The 27,663-nt window shown below is 52.4% G+C and overlaps 1 protein-coding gene across 1 annotated transcript; it reads right to left on the bottom strand.

Moving 5' to 3' along the window:
- Positions 1–1,931: 1,931 nt before the first annotated feature.
- Positions 1,932–25,831, bottom strand: VSX2 (visual system homeobox 2). Its single transcript, XM_076343424.1, has 5 exons — positions 25,396–25,831; positions 24,029–24,113; positions 21,019–21,142; positions 3,344–3,524; positions 1,932–2,263 (listed from the first exon to the last, which is right to left on the bottom strand). Exons 1-5 carry the CDS (start codon positions 25,829–25,831, stop codon positions 1,932–1,934), a joined length of 1,158 nt encoding a protein of 385 aa, XP_076199539.1.
- Positions 25,832–27,663: the final 1,832 nt, after the last annotated feature.

Genomic DNA, 27,663 nt, shown 5'->3' with positions numbered 1-27,663 from the left:
ATAACTCAGTATGGGCTCCCCGCTGCTCTCAAATCAGAGCTCACCTTGCTGGAAATCCCTGTCGGTGCCCTTCCCTCTCAACAAGCTCCCCTGCGCTTGCGGCATCTGGCTGCTGCCTCCGCTCCTCAGGCCAGCTGGGCCCTGCAGCCTGCTCCTGGCAGAGAGGCTGAGCCTGCCCGAAGGTCTGCCCGGCTCTCTAACACCAGGGCGTGTGTGATAGGGGTGACCCAAAGCACCAGGACTGTTCTGGATGCTGAAGTGACTTGTTCTCTGACCAGTTGTATGCCATGACACCTAACTTCTGCCCCAGGTACAAGCACATGCCTTTCAGCTTTGCCTTTCACTGCAAAGGGAGAGCAGCATCCAAGCCCCGTCTTCTCCATGCCTGGGTGGGGAGGAAGGTGCAGACCTCTCTGTGCTGCTTTGGAGCTCCCACTTCTCTCTGGCTACAGCCCGACGCCCACCCCCCTCTCAGCTTTGGCTGAATTCACCTTCCTTGAACATCAGTGACCGGACTCATACACAGTATTCCCATTTAGTTTTATTCTTGTTCATATCTTTACAGAAAATGGCACATAAATCACAGATGCTGGATGACTAGAAGTTGTTACAGCTCCATATCTCAAACACCTCAACACTGAATTCTTTTCTCACTGTATATACATTATTTACACACCATGGGCTATCATCTAACACGTCAAACGACCGGGGGACAAAGACAAACAGGGGCTGGATGGAGGGGTTTAACCTTTGATGGAAGAAAAACAGTAGCTCTGGGGAAAGCGTGCTCATAGCTGAAAGCAGGACAGAAAGGGTCACCTGGAAGTCACTGTCCTACAGCTTTCGGGAGGAGTAGCACCTTACCGGGATGGGAAGGTGATGGTACCACAGAGCGGGTTTGGCTGCGTGGGTCTGCATGTGCTCGTGTGGGGCCGGCTGGGAGATGTATGTACATGTTACGGGGTGTATTGGGGTGGATGTGCATGGCTGTCATTCCCTTTAATACTCAGAGGGTGAGCTGGACAAATTTAATTCAATAAATACATTGGGCAGGTGTTGTTGTCTTGCCTGGAATAATGTATTCAGTAAACAAATTCACCATTCGGCCCTCTGCAGGGGTGCAGGGCTTTGGCGTTTGGGGCAGAGTCAGACCCAGCTGTGGTGGCCAGCTCTGCAGTAGCCAGTGATGTGGGCTGGGGTCACTTCAAGGTGCCAGGTGGGTCCAGGGTGTTGTGCCCACGGGCTAAACCTGCCTCTCCCTGCCAAACGGAGGCAAAACTCAACCACTCTAAAGCTGCATCCCTTTCCTGGCAGACCCCAGCGCTGGGCGGGGAGCGGTGGGTGGAAGGTGCAAACCACCCTGGACAGAGAGTTGCCATTTCATGCAAACACTGCCATAGGCTTGTCCCGCTGCAGCCTGGGCCAGAGGCAGAGGTGATGGCCGGGGGAAGGTGGTGGGTCTGCCTGGGGGCACAGCAGGACGGGGTGTCAGGGGAAGGGGCCCGGGCAGCACTGGGGAGAGACGAGCACCAAGGAGGGGCATGGTGGCAGGGGACAGGCTCGCTCCAAGATTGCAGATGGGGTCTGGGACTGGAGCAGGAGGAGAGAGTCCCAGAGCTGGTCGCGAGGCTGGAGGGACCCAGAGCCTTGGTGTCCTCTCAGGTGGCGACAATGATGGGACACTTCCCAGTCCCCCAAAAGGAAGGGGTGGGAGGGTGAGGAAGGCCCAGCGGGGCAGAGGAGCGAGGGGCAGGGTTACGCTCGAGGGGAGCAGGCAGGGAGCCCCCCCCCGCCAGGCAGCCCCAAATGCAGAGACCAGGGCCCCGCTCCCCAGGCAGGGGCGGCCGGGGGGGCCTGGCAGTCCGAGGGGGAACGCGGCCCCCGGAGAACACAGTGTCCATCTGGACTGGCTTCTGCCGCCTTTCCCCCCCCTAGATCAGCTTCTCCTCCTTCTGCGACGAGTTCAACTTCTCTGTCTGTCTCTCATCCTCTGCCACTGCCGCCTCCTCCCCTGTCTCCGGCTTCCTGCCCGGGGCTGGGTTGTCCCCGGCGATGGTCCCCAGGACTTTGGTGCTGTGCTCCTGAGCTTTGGCCCTGAGGGCGGCAATGCTGTTTTCTCTCAGTTCCTCCTGGGAAATGGTGGTTTTGGGATCCGGGCCCCTCTCTTCCTTGTCACCCTTGTCAAGCTTGGGCAGGGCCTGGCGTTCCACCTCCGTCTTCCTCCCCGCCTCAGCCGCTGCCTCCAGAGACTTTTTGTGCATCCCTAAAAAGAATTGTTGGTATTCGGGTTTAGAAAAGCGCCTGGGCATGGGAAAGCCATCTTGAACTGAAAACAGCAAAGATAAAGAGAGGCCAGAATTAAGGAAAAGCAGAAACCCTCGCTTCACGCAGCAGTCACGGCGAGCCGCTCGCTCTGGCCCCCGCGCGAGGGCAGCCCAGGCAAGTCAGCTGCCTGCTGGGGCAGCCCGGCCCCAGCATCCAGGGCCTCGGGGCTGCCCCCCAAAGGTCTGTAATTACTCTCCCCTTCATTTCTCCCTGTGAACCTAAAGCTAACTTGTCCCTGCATGGGGACAAGGGTCTCAGACAGCAGCATAGAGTTGCCTGAGCTTCACTGAGGCTGGGGAGGGAGATCCCCCATTGCCTATTCCTGTATGAACTTGCTCCTCACACAACCCACTCCTCTGCCTCTCTCAGTTTCACAGACAGAAGGACAGGACAGCCTGTCGTCAAGATGCCAGGCACTAGTTTTGGGACAGAACAGGCCTGAAAAGTCAGAAAGCGGGAAGCAAAGAGCAGGAGCATGGTAGGGTAGCTGCTACCTCCCTGTCTGCACAGAAAACCAAGTGAAACGAGGCAGAAATGCAGCTCCCCCAGGTGCCAAGAGCAGGAGGAGGCAGCAGCGTGTTCCCCCTGGGACTTGGGGCAAGGAGAGCGCATTTGGGGGTCCCGGCAGCCCACACAGCGTCACAGGACTGGGGGAGTCAGACCATGATGACCTCCTGCCTTGGGCAAGGGTTAGAGCCCCTGATCCAGGGCTGGGCACGAGGGATGCTCACACCACGAGAGTCAAAGGCTAACACCAGCCTGAGCATGGGGGGCAAATTCCTGCCCCGGCCAGATCCTGCAGGTCAGGATCCAAGGACCAGCAGGGATTTGGGATGAGCGGTCAGACCCTATTGATGAGGGCCACTGGGGGATGGGGGGGTGGAGGGCAGCGGGGAGGGGGGACCTCGCACCACCGCCCTCCACCCATGTTTTTGACACGGCTCTGGTTTCTTCCTTGCGTCCCCCCACTTCATCGCAACCCACTCGCCATCCCCCATGAAGGCGGCTGCTCTCTTACCCAGGAGCCAAGGGGCGCAGGACTCCATGATGCCATCCTTGGCAGACTTGAGGATGGACTCAGGCAGCGGGATGGAGTGACGCACCATGGCACCATAGAGCCCATACTCAGCCATCACGCTGCTCCTGCCCCAGCACTTCTCCCTCTTCCGCCATTTGGCCCGGCGGTTCTGGAACCAAACCTGGGGCGGGCGACAAGGAGGGACATGGGTTTTTTGCAGGGAGAAGGTGTGTCAGTCCCCTTCCCGCATGGGAACACACGTGTGCTTGTGCAGTGGGATGAAGGCAGACACATGGATGCTCATCCCGAAAGCACTGTGACCTCTTCCCCCATGCAGCCGCCGACGGGTATCTCTCCCTCCCTCCCTTGCAGGAGCGGCAAGGGCCAAGTGTGAGAGCAGGTCCCATCCCTCTCTGCAGGATGTAATTAATTTGCCATCACGGCATCTTTTTCTAGTGGCTTTTGGCTCTCGTGCCTGGGATTTTCTTTCATTATTTACTGGGTGTCTGAGCTGCGGCGCAGGGCTGCAGGCAGCGGTGCCTGCAGGGAGGGCTGGGATGGGGGCGGATGCTCGGGAGAGGCAGGAGAAGGGGGAAGCTGATCTGTGCACTTCGCTCTGAATTCCCAGTTTGAAAAGCCCCTCATCTTCTCAGAAAATTGGCAGAATAATCTCCAAGCTGTGACCTGGGGGGCAGCAAGCAGAGAGGCGGGAGGCGATGGTGGCGGGGGGGATGCTCGCAGAAATCTATTAGCGCGCTCTCTCCGATTTCCATTCCTCTTGTCTCCCTCGCCCTCCTCCCTCCCCGGCTCCCCTCCCTTCCCGCCGAGCAGAGGCATCAGCTTTAGATGAAAAATTGCTCGAGGTCTATTCAGAAGGAGGCAAAGGAAGAGTCAGCCCCAGGGGCAGCCCAGGCCTGATTGAAAAATAAGTTAATTTCAGTTTGAATCGATGGGCCTCAGGCACTGAAATATCACGGGAAATTAAAGCAGCTGGTCCCCAGGGAACCACGCCATTGACCTGCGCTAATTAATGCCATGGAGTTACCAGGCCCCTCTCCGAGAGGCAGCCCCTCCCTCCCCGCGGACACCCCAAACACCTCCTCATTTAACTAATTAGACTCACAGAAAATTGGGTGTTAATTTGTTTAGGATTTTTTTTTCTTTTCTATTTTTTTCCCTCCCTTTCCCAGAAAGTACACGGCAGAATGGAAATGAATGGCGGGGTCTCGCTGGCAGATGGATGCTCGGGGTCACTCCGCAATCTTCTCCGACTTGATTGCTTGATTAGGTCGTTAGCACATTAAAAAAAAAAATTGCTTGCCGTCTGGCGCTGGCCTGATGAGTGGGATGAGGCGGGAATCGCCTGGGTAATTTATCTTTTTATACTGCAAAGAATTTTATTTCAATCTGCAGATATATGGAGGTGCCTTTGACACCTGTTTAACATTACAGAGCTGACAGCTTAACCCTCTCTTGTCCCCACCGCCTGTAGCCGTGGGGGAGCTCAGGCTGCAGTGGGGAGCACTGGGGGACTGGGGCAGACCCCCAGCTCTGCCGTGGGGACCACGGGACTGATGCCGCAGAGTGATGTCCTGCTCTCGGCTGGCAAGGCAAGCTCGCCTTTCTACCTGTGCAGAGGGGAACTGCCCAGCACTGAAGCCTTACGGGGACAGAGCTGCAGGTTAGGCGGGTGGCTTGCTAGCGCTGGTGACAGCCAGCCTTGGCCGTTCCTGGGAGCCCAGCCAGCCTGGCCACGCAGGGAGCTCTGCGGGGTGGGTGGGGTGGTGGTCCCAGCAGCTGTGATCCCAGCTTCTCCCAGCAGAAGACACTCTGTCCATATCAGAGAGGATTTTACAGCCAAGCTGCTTCACCACACGTCACCTCCTCTGCATGGTAAACAGTCTGATTTACACTTTCATACTGCCGATAGGTAACCCCTGGACCATGGATGGCTGCGAATCCACCAGGGCCTGAGCAAGGACCCTCAGGAGTGCACAGCTTTCTCTCTCCGCCCGCTCCTCCATGCCTGCGTGACACACGGGTTTGCTCGGTCATGCAGTCAGCAGGATGCTGGCAGGGTCTCTCACTCCAGGCCACCAGCTCCTCCCACTCCCAGAGCCCGGAGGGCAGAGCTGGAGGGGACTGGCTCGCTCCCACTCCAACCTCAGCACAAACCCCTGTGGTTCCTTCTCACCCACCAGACAGGGGCGGCGGGGCAGCCACTCCCAACACCTCCATGCTGCGAGGGGACAGCTCCACTCACCGGGGCCAGGAGAGGGATCCTGCCTGTTCTGCCCTGAATAAACCAGTACAGTTACATCCCTCACCGCAGAGCTCCTCCCTATCTCCCTTGGCTTCAGAGAGAAATTCCTGCACAACCCAAGGGCCGACTCCTGCATATCTGCCTTGGTTTGGGACTGCAGTGACACCTTTCCATGTACCCAGAGCAGCTTGCAGGGCTCGGCTGTGCACAGCTGTCTTTGTCACCAGTTGCCACACTTGGGATCTCAGCTAGGAGCAGCTTTTTCCATCAAGTACCAAGTGGGCAACTTTTTAAACTCTCCTCAATCCTCTTTTATCCAGGTACCTCTTCACTGATGCTTTTACCACCTCTCCTTTTCCCCTCCCTCCTGCCTTGATGCCCCAAACATCTTCCCCCATGCCTCATGCTCCCCTGCCCTTCTCCCAGGCCAGGTCTCAGCCTGCCCCAGCGCTGCCCACTGCCACTAAACCTGCTGCCCTGGAGCATCCCCCTTCCCACAGCAGGGCCATGCAAATGCTGGAGCCAGCAGAAGCTTTGCCAGCTAGCAGCCCAATTTTGACTAGAGCTGGTGGAAAATTTTCAATCAAAAAATGCTGATTCAATCGCACAGGAAAAACTGCGTCCGGCCAGTGGAAGTGTAATCAAAATTATCTATGGCTTTCTTCTGAATGCTGTATTTTAATCTCGGCCACCTAAGACATGCAAAATCTATGCTTTAAAGCCAAATGGGAGAATCAAAATTACATCAACACCTCAATAAGATCATTCTGAGATTTCCCAAACCAATTTTTGTCATTTGATGGGAAATTCCCTCTTGGTTTTGACTAGGAAAAAGGAAAGTTTGAAATCCCAGAATTTCTAGCAGAACAGAAATCGGGAGGACTGACCATCTTGCTTTAATACCAGGAGCCATATCTTCATCTCAGGCATGAAGTTCAGTGAGACTAATGGTGCTCAGTAGTGAATATTGCTGGGATCAGACCCCAGCCCAGCACCTCTGCCACAAGCCCATCCCGAGGAGCACGGAGGGAAGAGCTCCAGCATGGCACTGGCAGCCCCCATGCCATTTCAGATCAGCAGAATTATTCTCCGTGACCTGTTCTCAGGATTTTGCCCTCATTCAGATGGCTCCATCCATGGGACTTTCTTCTGGGAGAAGATCTCACTGCTTTCTTCAAATTTCTTGACGTGTTACCAAAATTTTCCTGTGCCTTGATTCTGCTGAATTACGCACCAGTTTTAGCAATTCTGAGGTATTTTCAGCTGTGTTGGTACATCAGCCACAACTTCAAAATATGCAGTTATTTATTATTGGCACCTCACTTTTCCTGGAGAGGGTTTCACCCTTACACTTACATTTACTCACGGTTTTGGTATTCTGTGTCTTCTTTGGCTGCTTGTTGTCTTTGCTTGGAGATATCTACTCTACAGCTTCCTCCTGCTCTGTAAAATTCAGTCTGCTTCAAGCAATGTTTAGGTTTGTCCACGTTTCCTCTTGCCCCTTCCCATCATGTGGATTGGCTCAGCTTTGTGAAATGCTTTATTGATGTGGCTGTGTACCACGCACCTTCCTTCTCACTTGCCTTCTATCTGGTTCTCCGTTGCACAGCCCAGGGTATGGTGAAAAGATTGTGTTTGTGCTTCCACACTTCACGAGAGTGGTGAAAACTCCTGATTAATTTTAGACTGAAGTACGTCAGATGTTTGTGCAAAGCTATCACAATCTGATGTGCAGAGATGTCTTTTGGACCAATGTGCTATATCTTAAGATGATTTACAGCTTTTTATTATCACACGAGCACCCTCTGTGAAACAGGGAAGCTTGTTCCAGGAACCCTATCTTCAAAAAATGGACAACAGAGTAAAGAGGACAGGTTTGTCTTGCTATCCACCAGATGCATTAGCATCTTAAGTTCAGCCCATGCATGCACATTTGCTGTTTAGCAGCCCAAAGCCCTCTCCTGGGCTGCTCCTGAGGCTCCACAAGTGCTGCCCTTGGCACACCAAAGGCTCGATCTGGGGTGGTCACTGCCGTGGCCAAGCTGGGGGCAGCAGCCAAGCACGCCTCTGACAAGGCTGCCAGACACCCTCCGTGTGCTGGCAGCAGGATAAGACAATGCTCACTGCACATTGCATGCTGCAAGTTGGGTATGCCTGCACACCCTGGAAAAACTGCAGGCTCTTCCATATCCATGGGTTTTGCTCATCTAGGCATAGAAAAGCTGCAAGACCAAAACCCACCACCTTGCAAAACCTGCTCTCAGTATGATACAGGCAAATAGAGGGTGGTAACAGAACACCTCACTCAGAGAGGATCTGCCCATCAACTCAATCCCTATCATTTGGTCAGAACTGACCACCACACACTCTAATCCCACTGGGCACATCACACTGACGCTGTCTCCTCCAAGAGCAGCCACAGCCTATGAACCAAGATAGCAGCAAACGCCAGTACCTTCAGCGTCATCTCCTGGATCCTTGTTCCACATGCCTGTTCTTCTGAGAGGATCAGCAGTATTGCAAAGCCTTATAAATGGGGATGTTTCTAACCTTTATCATCACCTAATTCTCACCCTCAGTGCCCACTGCCCAAAGCAGTAAAAGTTGAGGCACTCTGTGCTCGACTGCAGGGTTGCAGTGTTTCGGAGTCAAGATTGGCAAGGTTATTCTTGCCAGTTTCCTCCTCTGAATCACAAATTATGACCGATACTTCTTCGGATTATTGATGATCTAGAAGAGCAAATTGTAGTAGGAGGAATCTCTTATTTTGCAAAGGGACGTGAGACTCAAAGTGTCCTTGTTATCCGCATTCATCATATTAGTTAGTTTGTTTACCTAATCAGCTCCTGAGACATTGCCTGCTAAAGAAAGAAATCTCCCTGAGGTTGGCCATGAGCCAGGAATCCGAATTAGCAAAGGGATATTTTGAGGCATCTAGGGTGTTACTGTGTATTGTTTCTGTATTGTTTCAACCTAAAATTTTCACTGGTTACACTAATTTTCTTGGCTGCTACTTTCCAAGCTGGGGCACACAGACAGGAAAATTGGTAGTGGCCTTTTTTGTCTTTCTAATAAAAAAGTTATTTTCCCTGCCCAAGCATTCCTCATCTCTTAAAGGAAATTTCCAGGGTAGATATAATGGGGAATTTTTGCTTCACCAAATCTCACATACTGCCTTTGACATAGCATTTCAACAGGGGTCTTTCAAGTAACAAGCTTAGTGGAGCACAAGATGGTCCCAGCCCAAAGCAGTGCACGCTGAAATGTCCACTAGATGGCCACAAGCAAATGCACGTCCACACATGCACAGACACACAGACACACCGGCACTCGCCCCACCAGCACATGCCTTTGCCAGGCTGCGGGGAGCAGCTGCACACAGCTGTTGGTAAACCAGCAACTAAAGCAAGGGACAAAATCCCAAGTCCCTCCAGCAACACTGAGGCCATCTCACGATGGTCCCATGGACTAACAGGTATATCTTCTTTGCTCTCTGACAATTCCCCTGGCGCAAACCTTCAGCTTCAGGGAGCCAAAATGTCGCTCTGTATGATCCCTGCAAAGAAGCCATTTGTGATACTGATCTCTTCAAGTGAGGACACAACAGAGAAACCCTGTCCTGCCCAGCCAGGCAGCCTGGGAGCTTTCTGGACTTCTCCTGTGGCATTGCCTTGGGTTGTAATTCGCTGTCATGGTCCCACATGACATGATGGTGCTGATGGCTTTCTGACCCAACACACTCCTGTCCATCCAGCACGACGCTCTTCTCCCAGGGATTCCAGCCATCTCGGGCTGAACCGTGCAAAAGCTGAACTTCTCATGTTCATCCACCAGATCTCTTCCCTCTGTGGCATTTACTGCCATGGGAAACATCCAGACATCTACACCAACACCCTGTAGTTGCTTATGTTCCTTTCCCCACCACGCTGCTCTGGACTGATCCTGTCACCTCACTGTATGCACAGCAAAGCATTGGCACAGAGAAGCTCTGTTTCTCAGTGCAAGCTCTTCACACCTCTGCCTGCATACTGTTTTCCCCCCTCCTGGACTGGAAAAACCTGGTCAGGCCCGCTATCCCCCTCACAGCAGAACACTGCTCCTAAAATCATGCCCAGCGGCATACCTGTCACTTCCCCACTTGAAGCCCTTTGATGGGCCCAGCTGCAGACCAGAGACCACCACCAGCTCACCTCTACGCCCGGGGCCCTGCTGCTGTCTCAGCACTCAGTTCCTCCTGACAACTACACATCTCCCTTTCTACCTTCTTCCTTTCCAACCCAAGACTCTACAATGAGAGTAGTCAAAATGAAAACCTCCTCTGAAAAAATAGCAATGTCCTCACCCTTGTATCGGGCAGGGCCAGTGGCCCTGGCTGGGTTCAATCTGAGGATGTGAGCACTGCAAAGAACGGCCTCATATCTTCCTCGGAGCATGTCCCCATCTGCACTCACGGGCCCTGGGGCTTTATAAGGAATTGCCACAAGAGTGTAAGGTCTGACTGGGTCCTGGGGCTTCCCTGAATCCCTCCCCTGTAGCGATCACCCCAGGAAAGCTTCCTGTCCCCAGGCTGCTGGAAGAGACTGCACCACTTGTGTAAGCCTGGAAACGGTTTATTGCTGTCTTTTCAAATGTAATGTCAAAATTATTGGCACTGTTTATGGTGACATCACTTTCTATGGCTGGTGTAAAGTGGGTATGAAGTTAAATGAGAGCAGTAAAGGTTGCACATGGGCTGCATGGCTGATCGCAGGACTCATCATCCCTTCTCTTAGTAAGCACTGGGAAAGAGCAATTCCCATACACAGCATGGCAAGAGCCCTTCCTGGTAACAGCCGGAGTCGTGTCTGACCCACTCGGCTAACAGGTCCAACCAGACATACTGAGATGAGCTGTGAGACGGTACTCATCCCTCTCAAGCAAAGACATGATGGTTCATCCAAGGTTGGGTCTCCTCTAAGCTAAACTAGCACAGGGCACACATTGAATACAGGCTCAATACAGCACCCAGCAAAAAAGTACATGCTATTACCATGCCACCGGTCCTGCAGGCCAGGCCTGCCTCTGAATCCTGCTCTTAAAAGCACTACATGGGCCAAGTATAGCTACTCGTTGCAATTTATCTGACTTATGCAGCCAAAGCTGTAAAATCCCTCTTGACCAGGGAACGTGTCTTAAACGGTGTTCCCTTGGCAAATCTGGGGTTTTCACCTGGCCTTGCCACCTCATGTGGTGACGTGTTTTCTCACCTGTTGTAACCTTCAAAAAGTGGAGAACTTCATCAGGTGCCGGGCTGCCATCTTCCCCAAAGAAAAACAAGTGTGCATATGATGTGCATGGTAGGTGTAGTGAGATCAGTAGTTCAGCACACGCTCAATCTGTGCAACGCATCTGCACAGCAAATGCATCCCTCAGACATTGACTTCATCATGGCGAGACCATAATGCCAGCTGACCAGCAGCTTAGCTGGAGCTACAGCTCCATATAGGCTGCCAGATGCTGGGACGTGGCAGATAAACATCCAAATTCCTCTTTTCCTAACATGCTGATTGAAAAACAGGAAAAACATCAGGGTTGTGGGTGCACGATAGTCACAGGAAAGCTGGCAAGAGTGCGCCCATCATCCTAGTCCACCCAAATCCAGGGAGACATTCGTCATCGTCACAAAGGGTGATACTGCACATCCATCCTTTGGGTGCTCACAATGTCTGGCTCCGTTAACCAAGCTGCTATCCTGCCTGTATAATTTCATTTTGCCTCCTTTTCCCCCACTAACACTGCTCTGCAGGTTGTCTGGCACAGAGGAAACCTTAGCATAGGTCTTCATAAACATCCATATGCAATGTACTCTGTGAACATGCGGGGACACACCATATTATCACCTTCATGTTAGAGCAAGACGAGTCAGGGCAGTCAGGGGAGAAACATCACATTCCCTTCATGATGCCTTTCAATGGGCACCAAAATCAGAGCTTGGGACGCCAGCCTTCCTCAGAGGCAGTGGAGCCCTGCTTGTGCTCTGGGGCTGCCCTTGCATGCCAGAAGCAGCTGCATGTTGCCCTTTCCTTTATCAGTACACACAGAGCAAAGGGCAAGGGTGTGCTCTGGCCTTCTCCAGAAAAAAACATAGGAGCCAGAGGCTGTGCACCAGCAGGAGACGGTGTCTGCAGCACTACCTGGTGCCCACCATTTCCGGAGATAAGGCTCAAGCCCGTCCCTGCGTGCATGGGGATAGCCAGGAAAGTCCCCCCTGAGGGCTACAGCGTGGGCTCACCAATGCACGGGAACTCTTGGTGCGCTGAAGCATTAGCTGGAAGATATCTAAGGAAATGTGTTATGTATTGTAAAACGTTGTAACATATTGTAATAAGTTTCCATGCAGCAGCTTGGACTGAGCACCAAAAGGAGAAAGTTGCAGTCCTTTACAATCTTCTCTTAGGAAGATACATGGTAAGGACCGTGTTTGCACTTCCTTGCCTCATGCAATAAGAGATATCTAATCAGCCAACCTCAGTAAATCCTTCACCGGGCTCTCTTGAATCTGGGGAAGGAGGAGGACCACCAGAGCCAAAGAGCAGGCCAGAACAGCGGTCTGTCCCCTGACCACCACCCAAGAAGTCAGGACTGGCAGTTATATTGGCTGCACTGGGGTGGCCCTTCAGCACTCTACTCCTACCACGTGTCTGCTCCTGGCTCTACATGTTTCTCAGCTCTGTGCACCCTTAACCTTCTTAACCTTCATAATTCACGACTCCAGGAGTTTTCACATGACACCTTACAGCTGCAGAAGACTCATGCTCCAGGCATTGGCCACTGCTGTGCCACTGACACCTGCAGCCGACATTGTCAGCTTGGGCTAGTGCACAGCACAGCTAACGGTGTGATCTGCAGAGCTGGCAACACACAACCCACTTGTGGATGCTGCTCACACCAGGGCAGCACATCCGAGCTCACCAGGACATTCCCAGGTATCCCCCATGCTTAGTCCACCCAAGCTAAGATGTCCCAGGCAGAGACCCTCCCCCAGTTGTCACTTAGCCACTGAAGCCTTGATCTCAGTCATGGTCATCATATAAGCTCAACAAGTTGGTCCAATCAACCAACAAATGGCAGGGTGCTGTAGTGACAGTCATGGGGGACTCTGAGTTGGAAGGATGGCAGTGAAGCCAAAGATACGAAGAGACCTAGAGGTATCAGAAACACCTGATGGACATAAAACAAGTTATCTTGGAACGGACATCACTGGCACGTCTGGCTAAGAGCAGTGATCAGCACAGATACTCATCATGTACATTTACATGGATGGGCTGGCTAAATCCCAAGGGGATTGGCTAAATCTAAGGGGCTGTTTCCCAACAACACTCACAGTTCTGCCTCCCTCTGGGTGAGCCAAGCAGTGCCTTTAGAGAGGAAAGGGTAGCACGGATGAGAAGGTATTTCCCCCAGTGGAATACCCTGCAGACCCTGCAGGTGAGCCAGAGCTTCCCAGAGGCATGGGCAGGCAGCCTGGCTGCACTGGGCTGGCCGAACAACACGGTACGGGCTCACCCAGCCTGGCAAAGTGCTGCTGCTTATCCACACTGTAGCAGGTCAGCTCCAACAGCCAGGCAGGAGTCAGTCAGTAGATTACTTCTAGACCACAGTGGGAACATAATCCCCTTTTTTTATTACATATGTATAAATTTACAAATGCGCAACACGCATGCCACGGGCCTTTATATAAGTCACAGGAAGGTGACCAGGTATAAACAATGTTTCCCTTGCTATGAATTTGGAGAGAAAGCTGCAGCTGAAAGCTCTAATAACTACCAGCCAAAGTTTCAGCTCTGCCTTTGCTCAGACAGTTGGGAGCCTAACAGAAACCCACTGAAACAGAAAGTAGGGAGCAAACTGTGCTTCTCACACCAGGCAGGTCCTAAACTGAACATCTCTTGCTGCTCCCAGGGCAACGCCACTCAGTTGACAGAAGAGCACCTAATGCTTTCTCACAGCCTCTGATGAAGGTGGCCTCTGGAAGCCACCTTTGCTGTAGGATATTGTAGCAACAGTTTGTTCTCCAACTCAGTTCCTCTTTTCTGCTCCACAGAAGGACCTGCCAGCCTCGCGCGTGCAGAGATCAGGGTCATCTGTATGTCTATTGAGGACTAGACTTCTCAACACTGCACAGGCCTGTGCAAAACCTGGCTCGCAGAACACCTGCAAAGAAGGGCAACGAAAAGGCAGAGGAGGTTCATGCTGCCAGAGAAGAATCAGAAGAAGTTGTCGAGATCTATCAGGGTAAAAGATAAACACCACAGAGAAAAATAGATCCATTAAGAAATAAAGGGGAGAGTAAATTAACCGTGTCTCTAAAGTGCCTGTGTTATTGAACTGTTAAAAAAATCTCTATTCAAAGTCAGGAAAGGAGGAAAACTTTATAATAAAGGATCATTAAAGGAAAACCTGAACACACAACCATCAGCTGGTCCCTCTGCCAGGCATCCTAAGGCTGGAGGGGAATTAACTATTGAGCTTGCTGGGCTGCCCAATTATTTTTTTAAAAATCAGTTGTGAAAAACTGCAGCGGTATCAAAAGAGAGAAAATAAAGTTCATCATTAAAAGAAGGAGTGAATGCAAGTGTTCCCAGCACAGGGATTTAGGGTAGCATTTCCAGAAGAGCTTAAGTGATGGAGGAACCGCAGTGCCTAAGCTAACTCGGAGAAGTGTTACCCTTAACCTACTGTTGTTAAGAAAATAGTGGGATAAATGCGGGGAAGAGTTGTCACAGCCTGGCATTAAGCCTGCAGAGCCATTCCTCATTCTTCTGGCCGTGATGAGGAAAGTCTTTGTGAAGGCACTCCACAGCAACGGACTACAGCATATTTTGTTGCCTGCCTGTTTTTCCTCTTGCAGGGAGCTTGAGTGCCCCGACACTTGAAGGTATCCGACCCTCAGCGATGGTGTCTCCAAACCATGGAGAGAACAAGGAAGGAGCTATCACTGCAAAGCCCCATTTGCCTCCCAATACTGTGGAGGAGCACACCAAAAATCACATTGTCCCTTATGCTGCAACAGTCATAAACATCTTTCAAGGAACAGAGCAGAAGGCAAGGACAGGCAAGTTTGGTTTTATTTGTTTTTCTGTCCCATTTAGAAAATCGGTCAGTGGCTGAAGAAACTCAGGGACTGAACATAGAGGGATAAAAAGGTGCCTGGGTATACAAAATATTCATACCTCTATACGTCCATCTCTGCACTAAAAAACACCTTTTAAACTGCACCTACAGCCCCAGCTGTAGCAGGGTAAATCCCCCAAGCTGAGCAGGTAACCTGCATGGTCTAGCAACAAGCAGGAGAGTCCCCGCTTCACAGTAAGCTGAAGAGATGTTCCTGGCCCTCCATTTTCCTTCTTGTCTCCTGCCACATTTTCTTCCTCTGTCCAAAGCCATGCGGTGTAAAACTTTTCAGACAGTAATCCCTTTGGGAAGGCTTGCCTGGGCCCCTGCTCTTGCCCATCACCCAGCCCCTCTGTTTGCAGCTCTGGTAATTAACTTGTAAACGAAGTTCTAGCACATGGACTGAAAAACGGGCCATAGATAAAGGGTAATGAAAACACTCCATTACAGAAAGGGCCAAATTAAACAACTCTTAATTGAAAAATGGAAATGAATATGAATTTAGATCAACTAAACAAGCATGTTATTGAAGAGGCAGCAAAGTGGATGAGCTCCTCACATACCAATTAAAGACATGAAGGCAGAGATGCACCATACGCCACGAGAAACACTCATAATAATATTCTCACCAAGCCAGTAAGTTTGATTAGTTTTATTACTCTCACTTGTACACTTCCTACATTTCTAAAAGCATAGGGGAAGTTAATGACACTTATCTGGTATCACACTGCCGTGGCTTGCCCCAGTGCTCAGGAATTATTGGCAAAGGTAGCCAGCACTAGCTGCTCAGCTCTATTTCATGATTAACTTCTTGCAGGGCTTGCAGGGTTCTTAAAAAAAATTAAGATACTGAAATGGTTGGCTCACACAGCAGCAACACTTTCAGCTTCTCCATCACCTTGGTAATCTACCTCCAGCCACCCTAATCGCTCTGGTAATCTCCCTCCAGCTACATGATCTCCATGAACATGCTGCACAGAGATACAGGTGGGAACCTGCTGGCACTGTGCCTCGTGCTGGCCTTTCTCTCTTCTAAGTGTGAGAGTCACCCAGTTTGAGCAAGAATAGACAGGTCCTCACTTATTGAGAGTAATAGTGACAAGCATAACCTTACAAAAACCAACACCACCACTACTTTCTGCAGCACTAAGAAATCCCTTGGTGGCCATTCCAGGCGCAGATTCAGGAAAGGTCAGCAACTGCATGGAGCAATCATCCCCATTCCACACCTACACCATGGAATTAGGATTATTTTTTAATTTTTACAATTCAATGCTCTGCAGCAAGCAGGAAAAGCTGGCGGGAAGGGGAGAAGCCAGGGCTACTAAAGCTGCATAAAGCCAATTTTTCCTTCACACTTTCTGTCATGTTTTTTGAGGGAACTCTGTGGGTTCACTCCTGAGCTCCTGCTCAGTGCAATACAGGTTCCTCAGGCCTTTCCAAATTACGTTCACCTCTAAATACAGAACGCTTTTGCAAAACTGAAGCAAGGTAAGCCTCTTGTTCTGGAAAAAATACTCTTGGTACGAATGCTTCCCTCCAAATGACCACCCCTCCTGATTTCCTCCATCCCCGTTCAACTCCTAAAGGGCTACACAGTGATACCAAAATGTGTTAACCTGATAGCAGCTAAAACAATACATTTTCAATTAGCGTTTTAGTTGGCTTTGTTTTGGTTTTAGCCAAAATTGACCTCTTAGCTGCCTGACAAAGCTTGCTGAATACACAGACAATCCCCACTCCTCACACATGGCACCAGCGTCTCCTTGGGGTTTCTTTTGCTTACGTGAGCAATTTTATTTGTCCCAAAAGTCTTCATCCACATAATTACCATACAATCATTTAACAACAAGAACTCACAATTTTTAGCACTTTTATTCTCTTTTTTAATTGATTATTTCCCTTAAAAGGTGAATCTAGTGTCTCCACAATGGCAGTCAGGATCTTATTTTTTGGAAATACTGAACTGATAAATCGATTTGTTTGATCAGTAGGAGACATACTGTAGTGACAAACATATACAGTCATTTCAATAATCCCAAATCAAACTGTTACTGAACTTTAATATTGTAGATACTGGTGTTTAAAGTTTGGAACTGTCACATATTAATAAATTCAATAGGGATAACTTATCTAAAATCTACACATTACACTTAAGAGTATCTGTTATGAGAAACACACTGATTTAAGTCAGAATACTTGTCAGCTTGAGGCCATTTTGAATACTTTAAATTGTCTATTAAGGATATACTTCCCCGCAGGAATCTACTTACCTCACCTGGATTTTACAGAATGGTCTGGCTTTATTCTAAGAGCGGCACTTCAACTCTTCTGAATATTCTTTCAAATACATTGATTAACGTAGTCTTTTTCAAGTATCTTGCAAAATGGCCAAAGTGACATCTGGTCTGACTTGTGCAAAGTGTCTCACTAGGAAAATTAAATTCTTTTCTCACGTTGCCCAACAGGAGGATGCTCATGGTCCTTCCAGGAGCAGCCAGCTCAAAAGGGGAGGAAGATGTATGCAATGTGAAAGAGTGCTGCCTTGAAAAAAAAAACAAACCACGTTGTTCTTCTCTTTAAATGGAGGATTTGAATATTTTTTCCTGAATTCAGGAATTCTCTCAAACCAATAACTTTCTTGGCCTCTGATGGCTAGTTGTAGTGTTCTGCTGAAGGTTTTACATGCAAGCAGTTCCTGTATATCATTCTCTCAATTGCACTCTTTGAATTTCACTTTCGTATTGAATTTCATACGTGATTTACTTTCTCTTTGCCTACTACCTCCTGAGAAATAATTCCATGAATGAAAATAAGGGGTAGATATCACTCTTAGGTGTGGATCCAGTGAGAACCCACATGAAATGCTGTGAAAGTCCACAGCATGTGATGCTCACAACAATCTTAGAAAACACTTTCATTAATGACCTACAAGAAGGAGAGAACAATGTTGAAAGATGGGAAGAACTGCAAGCTACAATGAAAATGCAAAAACATAGAGCTCCCTTGAGGAGTTAGAAACTCATGCAAGGAAAAAAAAATACGATTACATGAAATTATAAATATTATGAAGAAGGGAATAAAGATTCATTGTCAGCTGTCTCTTCCAAGGGGCATTAAATGATGCTAATAGATTCAAAGCAAGATTTACTTCACTTGTGCAGTTCTGCTGCAGAACTTCTTGCTGCGGGATATTAAGATATTTACATGTGTTCAAAATCCAAGGAGGCTGTCAAAGTACTCAGTAAGTATTGCTAGATAGCTGCCCTGCTCTCATACTCTTCTCTAACATCCACCTCTTGCCAGTGTCAGAGCTGGTAGGGCCGTTATTATGCCTGTTAGACAAAGTTAATAAAATGCCATATGAAACCCAGAACACTGAAGGGAAAATCCTGAGGATAAAAAAAAAAATCTGTCTAAAAAAAGCTTGACATGACTGAATTAGATAAATAGAAAGAAATAAATATGGAAGCAAGTAGACCAGTGCTAATCCGAGGCTGTTTCTGCAAGGACTCAGAAGTCTAGCTGAATTGGTGTGAACACACCCGGTGTGCAGCTGTAGGCACACGTGGTCCCTTATCTCCAGGAAGACTGACAGGCAGGATGGGTTTCACAGAAGAACAACCACATGATTAAGAGACTAGCGTGTGATTTATGAAGAATGATTTAAGAAAAGATCTTCACAGCTTGCTTAAGCGATGATGAAAACCAAAAGTGACAGCCAGGAGAAGAAATAGCTTAGATTTATTTAAAGAGTGTGAACATCATAACAAGGGGGAAAGAATTAGGCTCAAACAAAAGGGGCTAAAGTTGAAAAGGAACATGAGGTGAAATATCAAGAAGCATGACCTAGGTTGGGAATCATCTCGTCATAGCTTGTGACACACAAAAAAGTATGGACAAAGAAACTTCATAGAATATGTGGTAAGGGACAATCAGGTGCTGACCCATTGGAAAGATCAGTGGTGCTCAGGACTCCCTGATGCTCACCCTGGCAGGGTGCTCATGCTCTCACACAACAGATGCCACAGAAATTCTGCTGTTTCTCGTGTTTTCCTCTTTCATGATGAGCAGAAGTGTTACTCACAAGCACTTTCTCCTGGAATACATGTGCCATTAGCAACACCTGGTGTTCAGAGCAGCCACACCACAGGGTGCTTCTGCTGTCCAAATCTAACCTGATCTTTAGGGCAGAGGGGTCACAGTAAGGAGCACTCCTAGGTTTAAAACCTCTGCAGTACAGGAAGAGTAGGCAGTTGTTCATTAGCCAGCTGCAGAATGACATGCTGGCAGTAAGTCAGTGACAGCTAAGATATGTTAGTCACTATTCCACTTCCAAATCAGATAAAACACTGAGTCTCAGCACTAGAAGGATGCTCCAGATGCTGAAGCAGTACATGCAGTGTCCAGCTCTGCACTGTCTGCCATAACATCTCCCTCCGCCTCACCCATAGTGACGGCCCTCAGCTCTGGCCAGAGAAATGGTGCCTCTGCAGTTCAACAAATACTGTGCCACTAGATGAACCTCTTTCTTGAAAAGGCCCTTTATGGGAAATCAAAGGATCTTCTTTCCAGCCCAGCATCAGATGGTGGGTGCAGGCAACACTAAACTCCCGACAAGTCTCTCCCCTCTTGACTTGATGTCCTACAGGGTCACAAGTGGAGAAGTGACCCTCCATCCAGCTCACTCTCTATAGAGGCAAAGCATCAGGGCCTGTTGCTCAGAGCAAAATCCTAATGCGTCAGGTAGCATTTCATACGATGGGCCGTTATTTCTGAAGACTGGTGGAAATCCTGTCAGCATGCAGGTTATCTACAAGCTCTTAGGTCAGCAGGAGTCCTGCCAGCACAACAGGATAAGAAGCACAACTTGCTTTTATAAAAGTCACTCATGATTGAGCACAAGAATGAGGGCGGTGAGGGGGGCTCAGGACTGAGGGAAAAAGGGCTGCACTTTTGTTTGGGAGGATCTCCCTGTCCCTGCACAGGGTCATGCCTCAGCAGCTTCCAGCATCAGGGTTATCTTGCTAAATGCCCTCTGAGATACCTTCCAAACCCAAGAGGAAGCAGCCTCCTGGGCCATTGCTTTAGCAAAGAGCGAGCACAGGCTGAAGGAACAGATCGGCGGGTGCTGGGCATGCATGAGGGACAGAGCAGAAGGAAGAACCAGGGAAACCAGGACCCTCCCAACACCACGTGGCACTCAGGCCAATGCCTCTTGTAGAAACTGCTATGCACCAGCCACAGAGGCAGCCACTGCCACTGTGCGGGGGACCAGGCCAGTTTAATCCCCAGCCAGCCAAGAAACTTCACCTGCACCAGCAAAAATGGGTTCAAGGCTTGGCCATTACAGCCTTGTGCCTTGTGCAGGAGCAGGGCATGGGGAGGAGGGAGGCAGCAGAAGCTGCTGGAGTCCACCCTTGTGAACGTCATCTTTGGTCTGTCCAAGCACACTGTGTCTCCCACGCTGTACACAGCAGCTGCAAGTCTTCTCTGGCTTTTTGGGCTGCAATGATTGTTTGCATACTGGTTGCCATGCACACCAAAGGCTGGTGCTGGCACAGCCCTGTGGCTCAGGCTGCTCCTTACCGCCAGAGGATTCACCACACAGCAGCGATACTCCACACAGCCTTGTTCTACCTCCTCACAGTGGCACGACAGGACTGGCATGTAATTAAACCCCAGACATTAAAAATCATTAACAAGAAATTATCCCCAGAAACTTTCAGGGAAGCTTCACTTGAGGAGGCAAATGCAGTGGAAGTGCAGAGACGGTGCAAGCACCTCACTGGGACTTACCCTTCATTCCCACACTGTGGTCCTAGCTGCCTGTGACACCCCTGTGCATCCTCCTGCGCCCAAAGGAGCAGAGATGAGCTCTTTCCCTCCCACACTGCCCACCCAGACCCAGTCTCCAGGAGGCTCTCTTCTTGCCTATACCACCAAGACCTTGAAACGCCGCAGTCTTTCCTTGCACACCAGTTCCCCTTCAATGATTTAAGATTCCCTCTGTTATACACACCCCGAATCACTGGTACAACACGCCACGTACAGCACATGTTGACATACAAACACCAAATAATACAAATCTGCCAAGAACAGCTGATCTGGCTACCTACTCATCGGGAGCAGGGGAGTGGACAGCCTGGGAAGGTTTATTCAGAGCAATGTCGGCCTTCCCATGCCGCTACCTTTTCTTCAGGGAGGGATGAACATGGCCGAGAGGGGCAGGATAAAGGGGTCCAAGAGATATGATTACCTGTATCCTGTCTTCTGGCAACTCTGTTTTCATGGCCAACATCTCTCTAGCATATACATCAGGATAGTGGGCCTCATTGAAGGCCTTTTCCAGCTCCTCCAGTTGGTAGGATGTGAAGATTGTCCTGAGGGGAGTAAAACTCTTTGATCAAAAAACGTAAGAAGAAGAAGCAAAGACGATGAAGAGTCAGAGAAATGGACACAGAAGCTACAGAAACCTGGGTAACCTGATAACGCATAGCTTTCCCCACCCCATCTCCTGTGTTTCTGTGCACAAAAGGTCAAGTGCCAGGGTGAAAGGAGAACCAGAAAATGCCAGAAGACAGCACTTTAAACAGTTACAAATCACCTTCCCTTTAGGGACTTCCCTCTGGAGATGGTCCCTCCCGAGCAGCGAGCAGCGAGCACCCGCAATCAGGAGCAATGGCACCTGCTCTTACATCTCAGATCCTGCTGCCTCTTGTGAGGATCCTGGGGGTGTCCCTATCCCTCACCCCTCCTCTGACAGGAGAGCGCACCCACCCCTGACCAGGCTTAAAACCACCCCCCTCCTCCTCTTGCATCCAGAGGTTTCTTAACCCTTTGATAGTTACGCTGAGATAAAGCGGCATCCCCTCAGCACCCCATCTGGAGAGGTGCTGAGCCCTTCCCCAGCTGCCGGTCCTTAGCCTCTTCAATCTCCACAAGCAAATAATCCTCCCCTGGAGCCCCGGTCCTCAGCTGAATCCTCCAAAGGTTTTATCCACTCTGCTCCCCACTGCTTTTCACCAGTCCTTCCCTACAAAAGCCAGTGCCAGCTCCCTTCCTCTGCCTTTACCCTGGTTGCTTCCACTCTGATATCCCATTAGCTGCTCCCTGCCAGTTTGCATTACCCCATTATCCTCTGGAAATCCTCCTGGACCGCCCTGGGCGGGCAGCAGCCCAACCCGCCTCTGCGCAGCCAGTTCTCAGCTCGGGACAACCAGATTGAAAAATCAGCAGCTGGAAAGCCAAGACGGATGAAAGCCCTTCTCCAGGGGATGGATGAGAGGTCTCGGACCACTTCCACTCCCCAAGGGTTAAAACTTCCACCCTTCAACCCCCCAGTACACAAAACACAATTTTCAATAAAAACTAACAACGCTCCAATGGCAAAAAAAACCCCAACGAATTGCAGCCTTTGTTCAAAGTAATGTACAAATATATTATCAAACTAAGAAACACGTAGCTCCCAGAAGGGGGAAGGAAAGAGGAAAAAAAAGTCTTTTCCTAAAATACATCCGAATTTCAGAAAAGCCCTACAATTCCACAGAACATAAACAGAAAATCTCAGAAATATCCTCCGCTATTCAGAATCGAAAGGATTCCACCAGATTGATAACATTACTAACAAAAGCAGCGTGCAAATGCAAGGGACCTGCCTGCAATCAGATCCTTCTTTAAATTCACTCCTAAATCCATTCTCTTTTCAGTTTTCCTTCAGCTCCGACAAATCTGTGAACTCTAGGGACAGCAGAGGCACATTAACTGGTGTATTTTCTCTCCCTGGGACCACAGGAAAAATTATTCCAATTTTGATCCAGTTCAGATTTCAAGCATTCCACTCTACCCTCCTCTGACCAGAGCGCCGAAGCCCAGCAAGGCTCACCGGCGGGAGGGTTTTGCCTGACATTCAGCTGAAGTTTTCCCCTTTTAGCTGTCGTCCCTGGGTAGCCCCTGTCTCTTTTGCAATACACAATCCATTCTCCCTTTCAGTGTTTCTATCCTGCAGATATCTGCAGACTATTGGCCTGTCATCTCCCAGCCCATTCCTGGTACAACTAGAGGTCTTAACCATTTAGTACAGAATATACAACTACAGCTAAATGTTGCAGGTTTGTTTCTGTCTAGAACTGAAAATAAAACAAATCTGAATTTCGTTCCCTCTCTCCCACCCAGACCGTGACCTGTACACCAGCCCCTACTGTGTTTTCACCCAGCCCTGTCTGGTCCACAAAGAAAACAAACCCGTATTTACTCCAGAGCACACAAACTGGGAGCATTTGCCTGGGGAGGGACCCCGGGTTTGGGATGAGCCCTCCAGACCAAGCCTCCTGTTGCGCGAATAGCAGGACGCCTCCTGGGATAGTCCGTCTCCTTCCACCCAGCATCCTGCTAAGCTTTCACTGGGGCATCTTTTAATCCACCCTTCCTGCATCGTGGCAGGATTGATTTAATTATTCCTAAATCACCCTCAGTGGATGGTGTCTGGCCTTCCTTTGTCCTGACTCTCTGGCCACAGCAATGCCAGAACCCAGCACGGGATTTTTCGTTTCTGTTTATAAGGCACAGACAACCCAACTCCATTTTAACTGTGGGAGAAGTCAGGCAAAGTCTATTACCCTGACCGTTCCTGAAGGGAAACCAAATCCCCTCCGGATCTCCCAAAGTGGGTCTGCGTTTCCTTAAGCAATTCTCCAGCCTTCTTCAGCTTTTCTGCAGGCTGTGTCTGATTCCCAACTATTTAATCTATTGGCAAAACATTTATTTATAAGTAATAAAATATTTAAATCATTGATAGAAATTGTCCCTTACTGATAGCCAGTATTAAGATTGCTATATGCTGAGCAGGGAATGGTTTTGATTATTTAATTGCTTCAGTTTTGGACAGGTTGATGATTTTTTTCCCCCTGAACACCGGTGATGCGCATCCCACCCAGATGCTCACAGGCTGCTCGGGTTTGCGGCTCGGGATACCTGGATCCGCAGCCAGAAAAATTAAATAAAAGAACACCTGTGGCCGATCCCCCGCTCCTTATAGGCACGTCCCCAAATCCGATCTGTTTTGGACGGGGAGAAAGAAAAAAGGGAAGGGCCCGGGGGAGAAGCCGCAGGGGCGCCGGGGCTCTCCGGCGGCCGGTGCCGGGAGGGGTATTTCGCTCCGGGCCGGAGCGGGGCGGCCCGCCGGGGCGGCGGGGGCTCGGCGCTGCCGGTGGCCGGTGCCCTGGGGAGGGGGGCGGCGGGAGCCGGCGGGGTGGCGGCCGCTCGCTTACCTGTGCCGCCTCTTCTTTCGTTTCTTGCTCTGGTTTAGGGAGGATTTGGACATTTTCCGGTCGCTGGAGGAGACATCCTCGGAATCTGCGGAGACACATGCAGCGGCCGTGGGCTGGGGCTCCCTCCCCGCCGGGGACCGCCGGGCAGGGCCGGGCCCGGCGGCTCCGCTCCCTCCGGCGGCTCCGGCCGAAGGTTTCGTTGCGATCGCGCCGCGGACGGGGCCCGCCGCCGGCCGCTCCCTTCAGCCGGCGCGGCCCCGGCCCCGGCCCCGGCCCGGGCGGCTCGGGGCGATGCACCCCCGCCAGGGAAGGCTCCGGGCCGGGACCGGGCTCTCGCTCTCCCCTCTCTCCCCCGGAGTCGTTTGCTGGGGCTGCTGTTGTCGCGCTGCTAAAATGCAGAGCCCGGCAAGCTCAACAAAACCGTAGGAAAATGGGGGAGCTGCGGCCCCCTCCCCGCGGCCGGGCACCCGCGGCCGCCTGCCCCAGGCCGGGGATCCCGGACTTCCCCGCAGAAACACCGGAGTGGGAAGGAAAAAATTGAGATTTATGGCGCTACCAGGAAAAAAAAAAACAAAACGGGAAGAGCTGGTGCCCGCCCGCGGCCCCCCGCTCCCCAGGGGTGCCCCGGCCGGGGGGTGTTAAGGGCAGGGCGGCGCCGCCTTTGCCCCGAAGGAGCAGCCGGGGGACGGAACCGGGACCCGCATTTCGATGCGCGCCGCTGTGCCCCGCGGCGGCCGGGGCTGGCCCCGCGCTCCGGCCGCGCTCCAGCCCCGTTCCTGCCCGCGGCGCCTCGCCACCCGCCCGGCCCCGGCCCCGGCGCCGGCGCCGCGCTGCCCGGCGGGCCGTGCTGCGGGCGGGGGCGGCGGGCACCGCCCGGGCCGGGCATCGCGCCGCTCCGGACGGCTCCGGCCGCTCCCGGGAGGAGGCTGGGGGTTGCCCCCGGGGCCGGGACCGGACGCTGCCGCCTGCCATCCCGGGGGGACCCGAGGCGGCCTGGGAGCGGGGCCTGCGGGCAGGGTTGCGGACGGCTGCTGCCGTCTAGGAAAGGGATGCCGAGCGGCCCCTAATTCCCCGGCAACGAGTTGGGGCCGCCGGGGCCGCGGGGGGGCCGCTCCGCCGGGGCTCCGCGCATCCCCGGGCCGGGCGCCCCCGGCCGCGCCATCACACCGCGGCCGCAGCCCCGGACGGGGAGAGATGCCCGCCCGCCCGCCCGCCCTTCTCCTCCTCCTTGGGACCGAAACGAAATCGCCTTCCCGCCGCCGGGCATGGGGCCTCCCGCCGGGGCGCCGGGTGCCGGTGGCCGCCGGGGGCGGGCGGCGGCGCTGGCGGGGCGCAGCGGGGTCCCCGGGGGCCGGGGACGTGCCTACCTGAGCTGGCCGTCTGGCTGCTGTCCAGCTGCCCGGGGGCCCGGGCCAGGGGCTGCAGGTGGACGCTCTGGGGATCGGAGAGCACCTCCAGGAAGGTGGGCTGGGTGTAGAAGCCGGGGATGCCGCCGGCTCCCAGCAGCCCCATGCCCACGCCGCCCACCCCGGCGGGGCTGAGCACGGAGCGGGCCGCCAGCAGGTGCCCGGCGGGCAGCGAGTCCAGGGCGGCCCGAGGGTGCGACGGCGGCTCCTTGTTCAAGCCCAGGATCTCCTGGATGCCGAAGCCGGTGCAGCGGGGAGGGGTGGGCCCGGAGCTGGGCTTGGCCCCGGCCGCGGGGGGCGGCGGAGGCGGCGGCGGCGCGGCGGCGGCGGCCGCGCCGTCGGGCTTGGGCTTACCGGGCAGGCTGGGGGCCAGCGCCGCGCCCGCTTTGCCCGTCATGCTGCGGCCGGCGGTCCCTGGTGCCCGCTCCGGGAATGCCTGGGAGCCCCCGGCTCAGGCCCCTTTTATCCGCCCAGCCGGGAGCCCGAGCGGGGTCAGAGCCGCGCAGCCAATCACAGGGGCCAGCCGCGATTAGGGATGCCAAAAAGCCGGCACCGCCGGCGGCGGGGCCGCTGCTCGGCGGGCTGGGGCCGGTGCCCGCCGGCGGGCTGGGGCCGCCGCCCGCCCCCGCGCCGAGAGGGGCCGCCCCGGCGGGGCAGGCCCCGGCCCCGCTTCGCCTCCAGCCGTGCTGGGGGAGGTGGGGTTAGGGAGGGATGAAGGCATCCGTGCTTTCATAAACACGGCTCCAACCTGGCCGCGCACGGCACGGGGCACCGGCCCCCGAGGAGAGATGCGCAAAACAGCCGTGTCGGAAAACGCCGGCGTCCCCGGCTTTCTTGCTCATCCCGTATTCTGAGATAAATATGGGTCAGCAGGGAAATAAGGGTGCACGGAGGAAACGTAAGGATTAAAGCCGAGCTGTGTTCCTTGAAAGTGTAGAGCTGGAAGCATTGTATTTTGGAGAAACACCTGGCTTCATGCCATCAGAGGTGGTGAAATAGCTGCTTGGACTCTCTAGACACCCCTGCCCACGAGCACAGTTTCTGAGCCACACGGTTCTACAGTAACTGAGAGCGCCTTTCACCACCCATGGGCAAGATACCAGACACCTCGTCCCTGCCAGCCCTAGCCCAACCAAAGACATTAAATTAAGCGAAAGCCTAAGGCATCCCCTGTTTCACTCTAGCTGAGGCAACAGCTCCACCACAGCATGTACTTTGATAGTTGTAAATAGTCCACAGTGGCTACTTCACGGTGGCCAGTTAAGCTGCTGGGACTGCAGCTCCAGGTCGGCACAAAAAGCCCATCGTCCACCTCAGCTCCGAGGAGAAGCATTTCCCCGTTCCTCCTCTTCTCAGCTTTGCAGGCCTCTGGGGTGGTCCATCAGGCCCAATGGCTCCTGCCTTCCTCTGAAGGGGAGGCTCTCCTAGTCTCTGGAGGAGACTCTGCAGTGCCCAGTGTGTGATGGCACAGCGAGGGCTGGGAACTGCCTCCGAAATCAGGGGGATCTGTCCAGGATGGCCATGGGTTTTTTGGACTGCCCACAGGCCGTGTCCTGCATACTCTGGGAATCCTGATTTAGAGTCTTGGCCTGCCAAAGGATTGGGGCTGCCGCAGATGCTGGATATCACGCCTTTCCTGAGCAAACCAAGGGCACCTCCACCCCAATGGCAGTATTGCTGGGGCCGTCTCCTGTCAGAGCTGCGAGGGAGTCATGTACCAACTTAATGTTTCAGATATTCCCAGCCGTGATTGTAAAGCAACTCGTGTCTCCACAGTGATGGAAATGGTTCATAAGAGGTGAATGAAGACTGCCGGGGTGCTGCAGGGGCCATCTGCTCCATATGGGACAGGGAGCCGGGAGTCAAGGGTGATAACACAGCCACTGGGGCAGGATCCCCCCAGCCAGGGCCCTGTTCCACCATACCTGAGCAAGGCAAGCAGAGCAGTTTGTAGGCAATAGCCAAGATCAGCCACCAGTCCAGATCACCAGACAAGTCAATGGGAATGAGGCAGATCCCAGTTCAAGCTGGGAAGTCAAGTCCCCAGGTGGGGTCCAGATGAGTGGGCTGCATGGCCAGGTACAGGCGTGGCTGCAGTGTAGCTCAGGCAGGAGCCAGGAATGAGCCTCAGCTTGTAACAGCTGCCAAACAAAGGAGGGGGGAACCCCTACTGAGGCTCCCTCCAGGTCTTTCCTAACAACAGTCCGTATCAGTGAGCTGACCTTGAGC

The sequence above is a fragment of the Aptenodytes patagonicus genome, chromosome 7 (assembly GCF_965638725.1).
Source record: "Aptenodytes patagonicus chromosome 7, bAptPat1.pri.cur, whole genome shotgun sequence".
In the NCBI taxonomy this organism is placed as follows: domain Eukaryota; kingdom Metazoa; phylum Chordata; class Aves; order Sphenisciformes; family Spheniscidae; genus Aptenodytes; species Aptenodytes patagonicus.
This window is presented reverse-complemented; position numbering and strand designations above follow the sequence as displayed.

What these genes read in the sequence shown, in the direction of transcription:
- VSX2 (XM_076343424.1), bottom strand. Translation starts at nt 25,831, where the DNA reads ATGACGGGCAAAGCGGGCGCGGCGCTGGCCCCCAGCCTGCCCGGTAAG. An exon ending in CAGCCAGACGGCCAGCTCAG is followed by an intron (nt 24,114 to 25,395) that starts GTAGGCACGTCC and finishes GTGTCTCCGCAG; the next exon opens with ATTCCGAGGATGTCTCCTCC. An exon ending in TGCCAGAAGACAGGATACAG is followed by an intron (nt 3,525 to 21,018) that starts GTAATCATATCT and finishes CGCCCGCCCCAG; the next exon opens with GTTTGGTTCCAGAACCGCCG.